Below are 15,546 nucleotides of genomic sequence, written 5' to 3'. Positions count from 1 at the left end.
TGAAGCTTCCAAAATTGTGTTTCTGTAACAAGATCCAGGAAGTGTGGAGAAGTACATGACTGAGAGATAGCTTGACATAGTAAAGATTAATTTGGAAAACATCTGCTAAATCTAAGTTTTACTATTAAGCATAGACATCTACTCATCCTGAAAGCTGCTCGCTGCCAGACTTTCTCTTCCATGTACTCATATTTTCCATGCATTTTTTCTTACTGGAATCTTTTCTTCTTTTTTTTCCCCTCACTCATTTCACTGCTGAGTTGCCAAATAGATGTCCACAAGGCCATAAGCAGGAGGAAGATTTCATTATTATTATTATTATTATTTTTATCAGTATAGATAACAGATCTATACTGGAAAAAAAATGATATAGATAACAGAAGGAAAAAAATGACCAAAAGCAAAAAAAAAAAAAGCAAACCCTACAAAATACTCAAACTGGAGAAGGGTGTATACAAGGAAGGAAGGAGGACACACAGCACTGCACCACATCCATGTAGGAGAGCTGCTCTTCTTGCTCGATAGGTTAAGAATTTACACAGTGCACAAGGAGCCATTCTGAATATCCCCTGATAGTTCAGGCTGCTAAAATGATGAGAGGGAACAAATAATCACCAAGCTCTGGACTCCTTATTAATTCAAAGGGGAGAAAATAACTTGGAAAGTCTAAAAATCTCACAAAGATTAAAAACAAAGCTCCAGTAAAAAGTATCTTAAAGACCAGTCTGAATTGCCAGACCTCGTACTGTCACAGCAATCCATAAGGCATTTCAGCTGGATCTACTCAACTGCAGCTTGCTTGTTTGAAAGCTGCATTTTCAAGATACAGCCTGTTCTTTCTTTGTGTTAAACATCTCTGGTCATCTCAAATGAAATGAAGACTGGATGAACACCTACAAGCTTACACATGCAAGACTGTGGCATTAAAATGTGCTTGCACTGATTATTTTTTTCTCTCTCAAAGATTGCTCCTATAGTCAACGTGCCCAACTTCAGTAGTGCAAGGAGAACACATTTCTCACTATCCGTACAAGTGAGAGAACCGTCTGCACATCATAAAAGATTCAGACACTACCATTTTTTTTTCTTCCTAAATTGGTGCAGAAGGAAAAAAAAAAAGAAAAAGCACAAAAAGTAATGCATCAGGAAGGTCAACCAAGACACTCCAGATGTGCGTGAAACTTCCTCCTCTCAACCAGCCAGCCAAGTCTCCCTTTCCTAGCTGCACAAAACAGGGTTAACAGTTCTACCAGTCATCCCACTTATCATCAGCTGAAGATGCTTTTTTTGTTGCCTTCGGGGGTTTTTTGGTCTTGCTCTCCCCTCCTGTGCTTTCCCAGTTGGTTTCCCAGTTTTCCCAGCTGTCGCTGTTACTGTTCTTGTTGTTGGAGACTGTTCCTGAGCCCCACACGTCCCAGCTATCAGAGCTCTTCTTCTCTGTGGAATTGTCCACATAGGTCCAGCTCTCACTGCTTGGAGATTTATGAGCTTTCTGTGGGTCTGAGTTGCCAAAGGTCTCCCAGAAGCTCTGATCTACAGCACTGTTCTGGTAGCCCTCCCCTCCACTGTTCTGGTAGCTGTCTCCCTCGGCTGGTCTGTTACTGGCAAGGCAAGGAGAAAGAGGAAGGGAGAAATAAATTAGTTATCACAAACATGACGGTAAACAGAAATGACCACAAAGAAAATGATAACGTTACAACCCTTATATGAAAGGCAAAGAAAAGATGAAGGAAAAAAATTAGATGCACTTCTCAGAACAGCAATAGTTACTCTTCTAATTCAAAAGTACTGGTAACAGTCTGCAATGCAAAGACACTGATGCATATGGCATACAATTAAAAATGAAGGTGCAGTGTAGTACTTTGCTCTCAGACAGAAAACAGCCTTACAGTCCCTGAACTACATTAGGGAAGGACTACTAGCAATTTTTTCCTTGAAAGTCAGAATAATTTCTTCACATTAAAAAAAAAAAAAAATATATATATATATACCTGATGGTACTGCATTGCAGAGAACATAAAGCAGATAAAACAATGTGTTTAAAGAGACAAAAAAGGAGAACACAAGAAATACCTTTCAGAATGATCATCTGTTTTCCCAGAAAAGAAAGTGGTGACATCTCGCCATCCCTTACTTCCAACTCCCTGAACCTAGGCAGAAAGAACACACTTCTCATCTGGACTGAGCCAACATTGAAGCCAACAGCAAAAGTGTTGTTCAGATGCAGGTGACATAAGTCATGAAAAAATTCACCACCCTTATTAACACTTTTGATGGGCAACTTCTAGTTGATGTCAAACACGTTTCCTTTACAGCACCACTGCTGGATTACTTGAAAAGAACATGAAGTTCAGCATTTTCACCCACTTCTGTCAGTAACAGCTTTTGAACTGTTTTCTAGAATTCCTTGACAAAAACGTTGGAATTACCTCTAACATGAAATTAATGACAGTACTACTCTTTGGATGTTTGTTTCATGTGATTAGCACTGATACCTCTAATACTTTGTATGTTTCTTTCACTCATTCTCACTTGTATTATTCCAGAGCTCATGTGAACGGGCCAAAAGTGGAGTTCTAGAGCAGGTACAACCAACTGACCCCTTTCAGGGTTATTATTTTGGACTGGCATTGGATTAGAATCACCAGTTCTGATGTGATGCCTATGGAAGTCACTATTCCAAGTCACAGATGTGGAGGAGGAAGCCCAGAATTCAGATTTCAAGTTGCCAGGCTTTAAGCAGAACAGGTAACACAGGCATTCCCAACACTTCGGGCACTGAGCTGTTATACAAAATGATCTGCAGTGCTTAAAAGACAAACAAACCCTTGTAAAATTTGGTACAAATTACCAAAATACGTATTAGATTCTGCAAGGCTTCTGCACCTAGCAAGCATAGAGAGCACTTACCACATTACCAATCAATGATTGCAAAAGAAGACAAAGAAAAAGGTACACAACATTAGTAAGTTCAATCGTGCAAACGTAACGCAAGCTGTCTCCATATTCTCCAGCAGGTTTTCTTTGTGTGTTTAGGACACTGGCTGTCTTACAGCTCTACACTGTGCCCTCAGTGAAACCATTAAAAGGACTGCATCAAAGCTGGAGAGTTATTTTAATACGCCAACGAGTATGGCATGTTGATAATTGCATTTCTATTCACCATAAGTGGAGAGTGAAGATGTTTAGTGGTCACTTAAAACACTGCTCAAGAATACAGAGACTGGCTTACTGCTTGGCCTCCTCAAGGGGAAGCAGGCCTCTCCATACCTTGCTGGCCAACTGCGATACCCCCACGGTGACCTCCTCAAAAATTTTCCCCTCTTTCACCTAATGAATCAAAGTATTTGTCATTAGTCATCAAAACAGGGGACTGCTGAAGCCTTAAGACAAGTATTCTTGTGGTGTCAGCCAGTAACAAGAAATTAATGAGAACAAAAACTCGATATGAATCATAATAATCCTAAATCAAGGCTAACAAGGATCAGGAAAAAAATAATAATCCATTAAGATAATAATAAACCCATTGATATCCAGTGGAACAAAGTGCAGTCCTTTGAAATGTGTTGAAATGTTGTGTGGACATACATAGGACCTGAGGAAAGCAGCATTACACTAATAATGAGCACTAAGAACTAAGACACTCTCCCAGAATTTGCAAGCTTGGGACTTTATAAATGCATTGTATTAAATAAAAAGATCTGGTTTGGAGAGATCAAGATTCAATTAGAACCTATTTATTTCCAATCTTATACGTATGCTTATATATATACTAAAAAGGCTTTGACCTTTGGCCAAACAGAATATAAGCAGCATCTTCCACCAACCAGGTGACTTCCTATAATCATTTGTGTCAGGCAGCAATCACTGAATACATACTTCAGACAGTAACACTTTTTTTAACAGATTCTAACATTCCCCATTAAATTGTGCTATGAAAGTCAGCAGAGGAAAATGTGCCCTAAAATGATGTTCCTAAGCACTGTGAAAGAAACTGCAGATAATCCAGGGGAGGACAAAACCAATTAGTGTTTCAAATCACAGGAGAATCCCAGTAAAGAATGCTGAATTAATAAAGGGAACGCAAGAGAACTCCTGCTGTTATTGAACCATGCTTTTCAAATTAGAAATTAACAGACATCCCAGAGCAGTGGCATTACTTCATTTGGGGAAAAAGGTACAGAGGTAAGGACATCACCACACTGCCACAAAGGACTTCATCACAATTTTGGAGCTGATCCGAAGTTCCAGAAGCACAAAATAAACACATGCCAAATGGGGAAGAGGTAGAAGTACTATTTTTATGGTGGTTTTTTTTTAAGCTTAGGAAGCAGGAAGGCAACATCTGATGTGAGGTGAACCAGGGGGCTCCTGCCTGCAGCAGGTGATGATCCCTCAGGTCCCTTCCACCCCAGGCCCTCTATGACACCAAAGTGGCAGTGTCAGCTCTCACTATGCATTCAGGACTGCCTGCCTTGCTGTTCTGTATGGCCACTTCCCACATTAACCCAGCTGGGTACATGTGCTTTCCACATAAGTACTGTTTGAAGTGCCATTAGCTATATGTTCATGGTCAATAACAACTGCAAGAAGAACCTTCTTCACACTATCTATGCTTCCCAGAAACAGCACAACTAGAACAGCTCATCAGAGCATTAGTTCAGAACATATTTTGCTGATGAATGCATGCAAAGCTTGGTACTGGCCAGCACAAGTTTCTGCACAAATACCAAGGTTGCAAGATCAATTTATTTTTGTTTCTATTTGATAATCTGTCCCCATTCACCCTTTGTATAATACACACACACACTTTGCTCCAAACTTTGCTGTCTCTGCTGAGGCAGCAGATGAACAGTGGAGGCTTAAACAATGCTTGGCTGAATTTCAAAAATGCTGACATGCAGAGGGGGGAAAAAGACCATCAGCTTAATGCTCAAAGTTATTAGCATTTGAAAAATGATTTCTCTGTTCATATAGGGTGTATTTTTCCCTTAGATCTTCCATTACTGAAACCACGAAATCCAAACAAGAATATCAAATGTTAAAGACTGTAACAGACTATTGTGGACAAGGAAAACTGTAGCAGGGAGAAATGTAATCATTAAGTCTTATCTTGATGACTTATTAGCTCTGAGTTATTTGATGCTCCCCCTTCACTACTGAGCCTGTATACGAAGGAAAAAGATCAACCCAACAGAAGGATACACTGACAACTTGGGAAGTTGTGACAGGAGGATACAATTACTCCATGAGTCAATGTAATCACATTCTGTAAGGAATTTACTAGTTCCAAAGTTACCTTTTCCTGCGCGGGTTTGAGAACATTTTCATTTAATGTCTGACCTAACTCTGATGCCTATTTAAAAGCAAAACAAAAACAAAGTCAGTTATGTTTTCCTTTAAACAACAACAACAGCACAGCCAACATTTTTGGCAGAATGGTTTCTCAGCAGCATCTCCAAAAACACACGAAGCCTGAAGCTCTGATTTGTACAAGCAGAATGAGCTGGAAGCACACACAGTACAGAGCTGAGGGAAAACCAACCAAGCCCAGATGTGTGTGGCAGCAGGTTGCTGGGGCTGCCCAGAGCCAAAGCAAAACCTGAGCTCGCAGCAGGAGCAGAAAGGATCAACCAGCAATAGCCTATGGACAGAGCCCCTGAGAAGAATTTGGAAAAATGAACTTCATTCACTCTTTTTCTTTTCCTCCTGTTCTCCCCCAGTGACACCACTTGTAGAATCAGATCTGTTCTGACCATTTTTCACCAGCCCTTCTGCCTCACAGTGCTGCTGGTGCCATCAATAATAAGCCAATGGTTTCTAGGCCGTACACAAGAGGCAAAGTTGCGACAGAGGACTTCAACAATCCCTTTTCAGGCTGCAGGTAGGCAGGGAGAGGAAACAATATGCTTCAGAACTTCTCTTACAGTCCAGAACAAGATGTGTGAGGCCCTTGTACTTCAGGGCACCTTCCAAACCCATGAGCCCACAGCATAAGTCACAAAATGAGATTCCAACTGAGACAATGTTAGCAAATGCTTCACACTGTCTGCGTTGGAAGTGAGGGTAAGAACAGAGGGGACTAAGCAGGATTCTTCAAATGCAACAGATCCCTCTGAGCACCGAGCGATGCTAGCCAACAAAAGGTGTGATGGACTAACAATGAAGCTGTGCTAAGTGAAGCTACTGTAGTATCAGCATGAATTCTGATATAAAGCCAACCACACGATTTCAGAATCCTTTCAAATCACTATCTTTGCTACTGTTGAACTTCAGATAGCACCACTACTGACACTACATCACGGTGCGTTCATCAAGGAGCTTGCCTTCAAACAACACCCCATGGTGGTTCCTTGAATACTGCATTCCTGCATCAGACATGCAAAAGGAAATCTCAAAACTGGTGTTTATGAGGAGCGTGGAAAGAAGCACAGAATGTTTTCTGAAAGTAGAGAGGCTGGTCTCTATCCATTTTAACCTATTTGAAGTAGGTTTGAAGGAACATTACCATACGAAACACACAACGTTATTCTGAACAGATTTGACTTAAGGCACACACAAAAAAAAAAGACAGGGAAAAAAAAAAGAAAAATAGACAGCTCAAGAGCAAATGCACATATTCAGCACGAACAGTGACAAGGAGTCCATGCACAAGAATGTATGTGAGGGTGTTACCGGCTCTGGCTGCTGCTTGTAGCCCCAAAACTTTACCCAGACAGCAAAAGAGAAAGAGCAAGGAAGGTAGAAGAAGCAGCTTTTAGCAAAAATTTGGAAGCACTCTTTCATTCAGGCAACTTACGTAGCACCAACCTCCTCCAACCTCACATCTACTGACAAGAGTAACAGCAAATACGTTTGGTCACTGGACATCAAATACATTTCCAATAAATCCATCAATAAGATGTTATGTCTGTTCTACAGAGGAACAGAACAGTTCAGGAAGCAAATGTAAGCTTCAATAACATGGCTTCGGCTGTAGGGTACCACACTGCTGAGGTCCTTGTCAGTAGATGCAATGAGTTTGTACACTCTGCATTACATTTACATGTGTTAGTAACACTAAAGGAAAAAACAGTTTTCTGAAAGGGAAACTGCTGGCTGAAGTGAAAAAGGACGACCTCTCAAACACTTAATTTTTTTAGGCAAGCCAAACAGCTTAGACAAAATATTTTAAAGCTTCTAGTTATGAGGTCTGGGTTCTCCCACAAGGCTTTTCACTGTGAAAATCACAAATCTGGCTTGCTCTGTGGACATCCCACTGCACACATCTCCTGCTCTAAGACCAACACTAACAGTTTCACACGTGTATGGCACAAGAGCACCCCAGCCACATGCCACTGCTGTGCTCACAAGGAGTCACAGCTCCAAGTCAAACACCTTCAACAAAGCATTAACACATGCAAGTTGGCTCTTGCTCAGAATATTGGCACTTTTATGAATCCCCTCCTTTCACAGGTTTTTATGTTTGAATTTAATTTTTTTCTATGCAAATAGATCTTGCTTACATCACAGTTCTGCATATCTCAGGTCTAACTGCCCATTTCAACCTTAGTTTGAACGTAATAGCAATACTAAGCAGTTCACATTTGCAATATCTTAATAGGATTTATGAATGGACTGCTTTACATTAGAACACCTAAAAAAGAGAACTGCTTAAGGTAGAAATATAAGCTTCACACAGATAAAATACGAGTGTTTCCTGCCCACAAGACACAAATTGAAGGATTTTGTTCTACACACCTGACAGTTACATGCACAGCAGACCATCACTGTCTGTTTATAATTTAATTTGATCACAGTAACTGACTGCAATTCCCATGGAAATAAGAGCTAAAACCTAAGAATTACAGTGTGCCACGAAGATAAACACACAAGCCTGGATCAATCAGTACAGACAAACACATGACAATAATTGGCTTTTAAATATCAATAAGATCAAGCTAAAACTATCATCACCTTTTGACTTGCTTGAGATCCAAATCTGGTTGCCTGTGGAAAGAAGTAAGTTCAAATTTAAAAAAAATCAAAGGTTTTATTCCTAGCAAACATACACATCTGAAACATTGAGAGAGCCTTTCCAAAACGAATGGAAAACTTACCATTGAATTTACAAGAAACAACTCAGAAACAGGAGAAATAACTCGGAGCAGACAGGAACATTCACTGCTGATATTTCATATACCGTAGGCAAAGGGATGCAACAAACAGCATTTAGTCTTTCTTGGTAATGCTTTTAAAGACAGATCCCTATCAGAAGCCAACAGAAGCTCTTGTAGTTCAGGAATTGCACTGAAATATATTGTATTTACTCACACCCTCCTTAGCAGCTGAGGCAATTTTGCTTGCTCCTGTTGTAAAACTGCTCCATCCCTTTAAAAGAAAGCAAGAATGCACCAAGTTACATGCACACCAATAACAGACAAGAACCAAGTTATGCCAAATTAAGTCAAAACATGATCCAATGCAGTCTGTTCCATGGATGTAGGAACTACTCATTAGTGAGAGCAAAATCTGCAGTCTCTCACTTAGCTGTAAAATAGCAATGAATCGCCACTACTTGTGACAATATGCTGCAGCGTGCACAAACATCAGTTTCAGCTGTTGTTCTGTTAGAAGTGAATATGTGAAAACAATTATTCTAAGTAACCAGCTTAAGAAAGTGAAGAAGGGGAGTGATTCTAATGATTATTTTTTTAATAAATCCCATCAAAGTACAGATGTTTAGTTTAAAGAGTGGATGTTTAGGTAATGCATTACATTTTAGGTTTCCTGACTAGGACCAATACACAAGCAAATAGTACCAATGTCACAACTGCTTTAAAATTACACTGTAATATGCATCCGTGGTCAGAAGAGGGCATCACGTGTTCCAATCACAGCTGACAGGCACTTGGACAACATAGTGCCACCTTTTTTCTGCTGTCTAAGCACATCTGCAATATATTATACACGTGGTTCCCAGTTTCAACTCTCTAGCCTATAGTTTACAACATAATTAGGGAATATCTAGCAGACCCACGATCCTGGAGGATGATCTGGAACACCATTCTAAGGCTCAGCCATGTTTCTGTTAGGTTCTAGCAGTTGAGTCAGCAACCAGAACTGAGCAGGATTTCTCACGTGTGTCCCCACTGCAGGGGAGGACAGCAGCATGCTCCATGGGTGATTCATTCCCTTCCCCCATACCACAAGCATTTACAGTCTTAAAGTTCACCAGGCACATCTTAAAAAACATCTGGATTTTTTTTCTGAACACTAGCTACTACCAGCAGACTGTTCCAAAGCTCAAATGTAAAGATTAGTATATTGCCCATAACAACTTCCAAGCCCGTTAACACAAGAGACTTTCTACATCCAAATCATGTGACAATGCTCAACAGAAGATCAATGACCTCTAACCCTGGCAGAAAACCTTACTACATGTCTAAGTGAATCCAAATGGCAAACTTTCTCCTGTCCTGCCACTCGGTAGCATATGACAGCACCTGACTTTACCACATTTCCTTCCAACAATGTAGCTTTCGTGGTCTCTGCTTTACACACAACAATGGTACAGCCATATGCTGTTACCTCTTCATGCCATCCCACAAGTATTTCAAATGTTTTCATCACTGTTCAGAGCTGTTTCAGCACCATACAAACACTTCAGCTTAAAGGCTCATCCAATTACAGCATCACCACCCCAGTTACCATCACCCACCAAGCCAATTTGTTTTTCTTGTGCTCCAAGAGCTGTTTGAGTGTTAACTCCTCATTCATTGCTATATCCTCATTTCCTTATCTCTAAGAACTGATCTCAGATACGTTTAACTTCTCAAGTCCTCCAGTAGTTTCCCTGTATTGGGAACTGAACTACTGCTCTACATCTCCTCGTATCTACTTGCAGTCTTTAGTTTCTCTTGTTTGTTTGCACCCTGATAACAGAGTTCGAAACAGAAGAAAATGCTGCTGATGAAAGAAATCTTGAAGTATTTTCTTACAGAGTATAGCGAAGACATCGCATTATTCAGGAAGTCATCCTCTTTTTTTGGAGGGGTTACTGTATTTCCAAACCCTACGTAGCGATTTTCTTGGCCACTACAATAAGAAAAGGAATAGACAGGATCTGCATTAACAAGCTTTAATTCAAGTCATTAAACAAAAACATAAAGCATAAAAGAATGATCATTTTGCAGACTTTAAAACACACTTGCAAGGAAAAACCTGGTAGTGCTGACAGCTGCACAGGCACTGAACGATCAAGGTGCCTGGCACCCAAAATACAAAACCACAACACCAAGGAGGACCCACTGGTAATCCTTGCTAACAAGACAGTGTCTTCTTAACAATTCCCCATCAGATCACTTAAACCAGAAACTTAAGTGAATCTTAACTAAGCAATATAAGAAAATGGGTAGAAAAAAGGAGAAGAGCAGTATCAGCTTTATAAATATCTCCACTTAAACTAACACACTTGAGGATACTGTACATGCTAAGAATCACCTAGTTTGGAGCCCACCACTGTAACATTTGGATTTAACTGTTAATTAGTATGGCCTGGTGAATCAGCATCATGATTGCACAGCTGTAGCATAACACCCTGAGCATCAGGCACAAATAAAAACTTAATAAATATTGCATTACCCTTGATAGGAGTTGACATCATCATTCAACCAGTCTTCAAAAGCCTTGTCAGAAGAGGCAGTTGCATTCTGAGGATGTCCAGTAGAACTACTCAAATGAAAGATTCAAACAAAAGAAACTGCGTAAAGCAAAAACCACTAGTTCAGTGGTGCATCTTGTTGTATATCATCACAAATTAGGTGTGAAATTGATTATTTCCTTGGTCTAGCACGTAGGGAACTCTCATGTTACCACTAAAAGCTGTTAGAATATCGAATAAATAAAGCAACACAGACCAAGCCACAGAAAGTGTTACTTAGGATACTGAATTTGCTGGATGATGGCCAGGTACAGAGCTCTTGTTTGTCCAATTTGCAATTGCTTTTTAACTTCTTAATGCAAAAAAATAACAAACATACAGGCAAGTGTAGAAAAGAAAACTGCTGTCCAGCTTTGATACTCTCATTAGTAATTAGCACCATAAGGTAAAGCCTGTTTCTTCTTCCCCGGCACTCAGTCATGAACTGGAGCTGAACTGTAGTTAAGGTAAAGCTGTGACACACTACGCACAACTGACACAGCGATGAATCTCAGGTACACTGCAAGTCAAGACAGAAACAGGACATCTTGTCCTCTCCTCCTGCTCAACTGTCTCAGGTGTATTCTTTAAGATACAGATGGAGGGGGTAGAAGGTACACGAACAGAAATTCTGCTTTCTCATATTCCTAAATTTCAGCAAAATAAATGCTTGTTCAGACAACATCATCAGCAGAATAAAAGCAGCACACACTCAAACATCAGGTTTTGAACCTGCTGTCACTATGCCAACAATAAACAGCAACAATGCATACCGATGGGTGGAAGACAGAGATGTTTTAGGCTGAGGTGGTGTCCAGTTTCTGGCAGGAGATGTTTCAAGGGACCACTCCTTGCCCTCAGCTACTGTAGCAACCTAAAAGAAGCAGGAAAACAATCAGAATCCCAGCTACAGCTTTTCATAAGAGATACACACTGGTCCTGTAAAGCAAGGACAAGTTGGCTTTCCACCTGAACACACAGTGACAGAGCATACCTGATCTCTAAAAAGAGCTGCAGCTTTGCTGTTGTACTTCTCTTGCATTGACCAGCAGGGATCATAATCGTCCTGAGACTCCAAGAACTCTCGAAACTTGCTGTTACCTCCAGCCTTCATTTTCTCCAGCTCAATATCTTTCCATTTGTCCATAGTTACAGATCGTACAAAACTGAAAATCAGTTAAAAATAATAATACAATAATAATCACGTCTTGTTTTAACTTCTTGATACATCAGCAGGGACAAAAAAAGGTCAGGGGTACAGAAATGTTAGTAAACACTCTCAAAGCATAGAAAGAAAGAGCATCTTAAGAAGGTGGTCAAATCCTCACTGAAATAACCAAAAATCAAGCATTGGCACTTAAAAGACACTATCAAGAGAAGGAAAGTGACAGAAAATGCTCCCCCAACAAGCCAGGAAACCAAACACACCGCAGAAAAGAAAAGCTTACTTGGAAGCGTTCCCCTCCTGTCTGTTTCCAACGTTACATGCAAGTGCCCTGCAAGGACACCTCCTGCCCCACTTCATGCTTCTGCTCATAATGACCACCAGGTATGACAACTCAACTGCCCAACACAGCCTATGCTAACAGCTACCATGACCTCATCCCAGAGCACTTATGACTGCAATTAACACGTCAGCTCTGCCTTGGGCCATAAATTCTTGCTACTGTTCATTAGACTGTATTTAAAAAACAGTGCGTCACTGTGTTAAACACAAGGTCACAACCTGCAGATGGAGATACTGCTTTCTTAGACTTGGGCACAACATAGCTGCATCAATGAAGCAAAGGCCCCAGCTAATTCCAGTGAACGCAGAGAGAATAAAGCTCACTTTGGAGAGGAGCACAAATCAGAAGCACTCAAGAAATGCTGAAACTGAGACACTGTACACCCTGTCACAGTCATCCCTTCTGTTCACAGCCATAAAACTCCCCAAGGAAACCTGACTGAGCACAGCATTTGCCTGCAGGGCTGACCTGAGGTGGACTCCCAGACCTCGGTGCTTTCCTGAGCACTCCAGGCAGATCCAGATTCCATAGGTGACACTCACCCACTGGGGGTTAAATGCACCACATTCAAAGCAGACCTGCAAGAGAGAAAACGATAATCCCTCACTTGTAACCAGCACTCACCCACAATGAAGTTCCCAAAGCACAGCTCAAAAAGTTGGGTCATGAAACTGTCACGTGCAGGAAGAAAGTTCAGCTCCTTGTGTTGGCACACCCTCCTGGAGAGCATAAGCTTCCCTTAAATATTTATTTACATCGAATTGAAAGCATTCACTTACCTGAGTTGTTTGGTACTTGGTCATTTTATAGTACACCAGTAGGGAAATACAATATTTAAAAATTTAATACACTGACATAACCAAAAATGAAGCTGTCTGTGGGCTGTTACATTGAAGGCAGTAAATTAAATTAAATTAAATTTAAATTTTTAAATTAAAGTAAATTAAAACTGTCTACTTCATGTAGCTTGATAAAGTTATACACAAGACACCAGTTGTGTGGACTGTAGGGTTTACAGAACTCAAAGCCCCCCAAAGCCTTGTGCCAAACACACAGCCACGTGTTATAATACATACACAAATAAATGCTACTAGAACTAAGGCAAATAAGAGTCATGCACATTTTTCTGCTACCATTAGTTAGACATACAAGTGCTACAAATCAGTTTGCTTGTACAGACAGCAACTACAACTGGAGCAGACAGTAGGAAAAAACAGTTTTGGGAAACTACAAGAAGAAGACAGTTTTCTCACATTGTTCTCATCTTGTGCTCTGACTTCCTTCAGAACTTTCCTCGTTCTTGGACTTGCCATGATTCTACAAAAGAAGAAGAAAATAACAAGATCTGAGTCGTACTGAAGGGTTGGATACGGGTGTGATGTTCAGTACCAAACGTGCATGACCTTGACGGAAATAAAGCTAGCAAACACCACCACAGAAACAGCAGGGAAGAAAAAAGAAGAAAGAAGAATTCACAACGCTGCCCTTCCATTTAGGTGTACAGTGTGGGGAATTTTAGTCATCCTACCTCATCTGCTGGAAATTCAGTCACAGCTGAACATGCAAGGGAAGGAAAACACACAACTCCTCCTCCTATGGCCACATTCTGCCAACCTGACCCCCTCTGCTGCCATCCACTGCCCCCTCCAAAAGCACTTCTTCACAGTTACATGGGACCACACACACAGAAACGCATTGACTGAAGCACAGAATGACTCCAAATGCACTGCTACAACAGAGTGCTGCATGAGGAGGCACAAAAAGATTCTCATTTTCCTAGAAGTACTAAGTTTCCTTATCAATTAAGCTCTGAGAAAGTAAGGTGATCATAGAGTCCTCAAAAAAAAACCGAATCTGAATTCCAGTACAGCCATCTCTGGCTGGCAGAAAGTGAAATGCAGCTGCAGGGAGCAATGGCAAGCCAGAGATATCATTCACATTAAGGAAGAGATGTGACTCACTCACAGTATACAGCCCGGAAAAAGCAAAGGACATAAAACGCTCATGACTGGAAAACTAAATACCAAAAGCATAAAATCCTACCAGTAAGAAAACTGAAGTTAAATTTGTATGGACGAGGCAGTGTGGATTTATTAGACAGCTCCAACCCAGAACAGCTTCCCTGTGAATTCCAGCCACAGCAGTGCAATAGAACAGAGCAGACACAATTACACACATCACCAGCTAAGACAACACGGCTCAGAAACAAACAGACTCAAAATGCCTTCCGAGCTGCTTAGCCAACTTCCAGGTACATTTCACCACAGAGGTAAGGGATCTCATTAGCACAGTTTATTTGAGCTGCAGAAGTTGGCTGGGCACACAGCCCCTCTGCAGCTGACTTCCAAGGAAGGGCTGCTTCCAGAGCAGTAACTAGACACGCATCACTCGAGTTTCGATGCTGGGAGCCTCCAGCGTGCTAAAAGCAGCACTCTACACCTAAGCTGATGTGAGCTGTAAGAGGACTTTGCACAGAGCTGAGGGCTCTGCTGCTCACTGCGTGCACACACAGCGTGTGACAACTTAAAGAGCCGCTGAGGTTGGACAAGAGATCCCCAAGCCCAACCCAGCAGCACCACGCCCAGGAACCACATCCCTCAGTGCCACATCTCCACGTTGAACACCTCCAGGGACGCTGACCCCCAACCCAGGGCAGCCACGAGCCGCCGCATCACCGCTCTGCTGGAGAAAACACGTTCCCTACGGCCCAACCCCGATACGACGCGGGGCCATCGGGAGCAGAGGCCGATCCCCGCCCGGCTCCAACCGGCACAGGGACCACAGAGGCCGCGCCGGCCGAGAAACGAGCGGAGTGAGCGGGCTCCAGGCCGCGGGAGAGCTCACCGCACTGCGCGCGGGGGACGCGGGGCGGGCGGTTCCTCCACGAAGAGCCGCGAGTCCGGGACAGCCGCTTTCAGAACATGGCCAACCGGCAGCCAGCGCTCCGGCTCCTGCAGGGAGAGATGGAACAGAGGGGCAAAAAACGGCGTCGCGGGCAGAAGGCCGAAGGTCCGCGCCCGGCTACACGCACCGGCACTGACGCGGCCGCCGCTGCGGGCCCTCCCACGCCACGAACGGCGACGTAGCAGCGCCGCGTGGAATTGTGGGCGCCGGGTTAACCCACGGAGCGCCGGGAGCGGCGGGGGAGGAGCTCCGACGTGGCGGAGCCGGGCACCGGGCACCGGGCACCGGGCACCGGGCGCCGGGCACCGGAGGGTGCGGGGCTGTGGGTGTGGGGAAAATGCGGGGCCCCGCGCTTTGGTTGCGGGCATGGAGGGAAAAAAACCGTGAAAGGCAGGGTGGGAAAATGGTAAGAGAAATGTTGGAAGAAGTATTGGGAAACTTTCTTTCTTTCTT

General features: G+C 42.4%; 1 protein-coding gene across 3 annotated transcripts; it reads right to left on the bottom strand.

Moving 5' to 3' along the window:
- Positions 1-391: 391 nt before the first annotated feature.
- ARFGAP1 (ADP ribosylation factor GTPase activating protein 1) lies at positions 392-15,145 on the bottom strand. Of its 3 annotated transcripts, XM_065754615.1 has the most exons (14): positions 15,034-15,145; positions 13,443-13,506; positions 12,658-12,767; positions 11,676-11,847; positions 11,455-11,555; positions 10,624-10,710; positions 9,981-10,077; positions 8,314-8,370; positions 7,957-7,989; positions 6,676-6,705; positions 5,300-5,356; positions 3,271-3,330; positions 2,074-2,150; positions 392-1,601 (listed from the first exon to the last, which is right to left on the bottom strand). In XM_065754615.1, exons 2-14 carry the CDS (start codon positions 13,500-13,502, stop codon positions 1,247-1,249), a joined length of 1,296 nt encoding a protein of 431 aa, XP_065610687.1. In that variant the 5' UTR covers positions 13,503-13,506; positions 15,034-15,145; the 3' UTR covers positions 392-1,246. The 3 variants fall into 3 exon arrangements, with proteins under 3 accessions (XP_065610687.1, XP_065610686.1, XP_065610685.1); XM_065754614.1 differs by lacking the exon at positions 6,676-6,705; XM_065754613.1 differs by lacking the exons at positions 5,300-5,356; positions 6,676-6,705 and having other exon boundaries at positions 15,034-15,109.
- Positions 15,146-15,546: the final 401 nt, after the last annotated feature.

Source organism: Cyrtonyx montezumae, unplaced genomic scaffold, assembly GCF_038088225.1.
Source record: "Cyrtonyx montezumae isolate F1298 unplaced genomic scaffold, pur_monq_1.0 scaffold_9, whole genome shotgun sequence".
Classification (NCBI taxonomy): Eukaryota; Metazoa; Chordata; class Aves; order Galliformes; family Odontophoridae; genus Cyrtonyx; species Cyrtonyx montezumae.
This window is presented reverse-complemented; position numbering and strand designations above follow the sequence as displayed.

Excerpts from the sequence above, each read along its gene's own strand:
- ARFGAP1 (XM_065754615.1), bottom strand. The coding sequence starts at position 13,502 with ATGGCAAGTCCAAGAACGAGGAAAGTTCTGAAGGAAGTCAGAGCACAA. Across the intron at positions 11,848-12,657 it reads GGTCTGGGAGTCCACCTCAG|TTTTGTACGATCTGTAACTA; the intron begins GTCAGCCCTGCA and ends ACTGATTTTCAG. Across the intron at positions 2,151-3,270 it reads TATCGCAGTTGGCCAGCAAG|GTTCAGGGAGTTGGAAGTAA; the intron begins GTATGGAGAGGC and ends CTTTCTGCCTAG.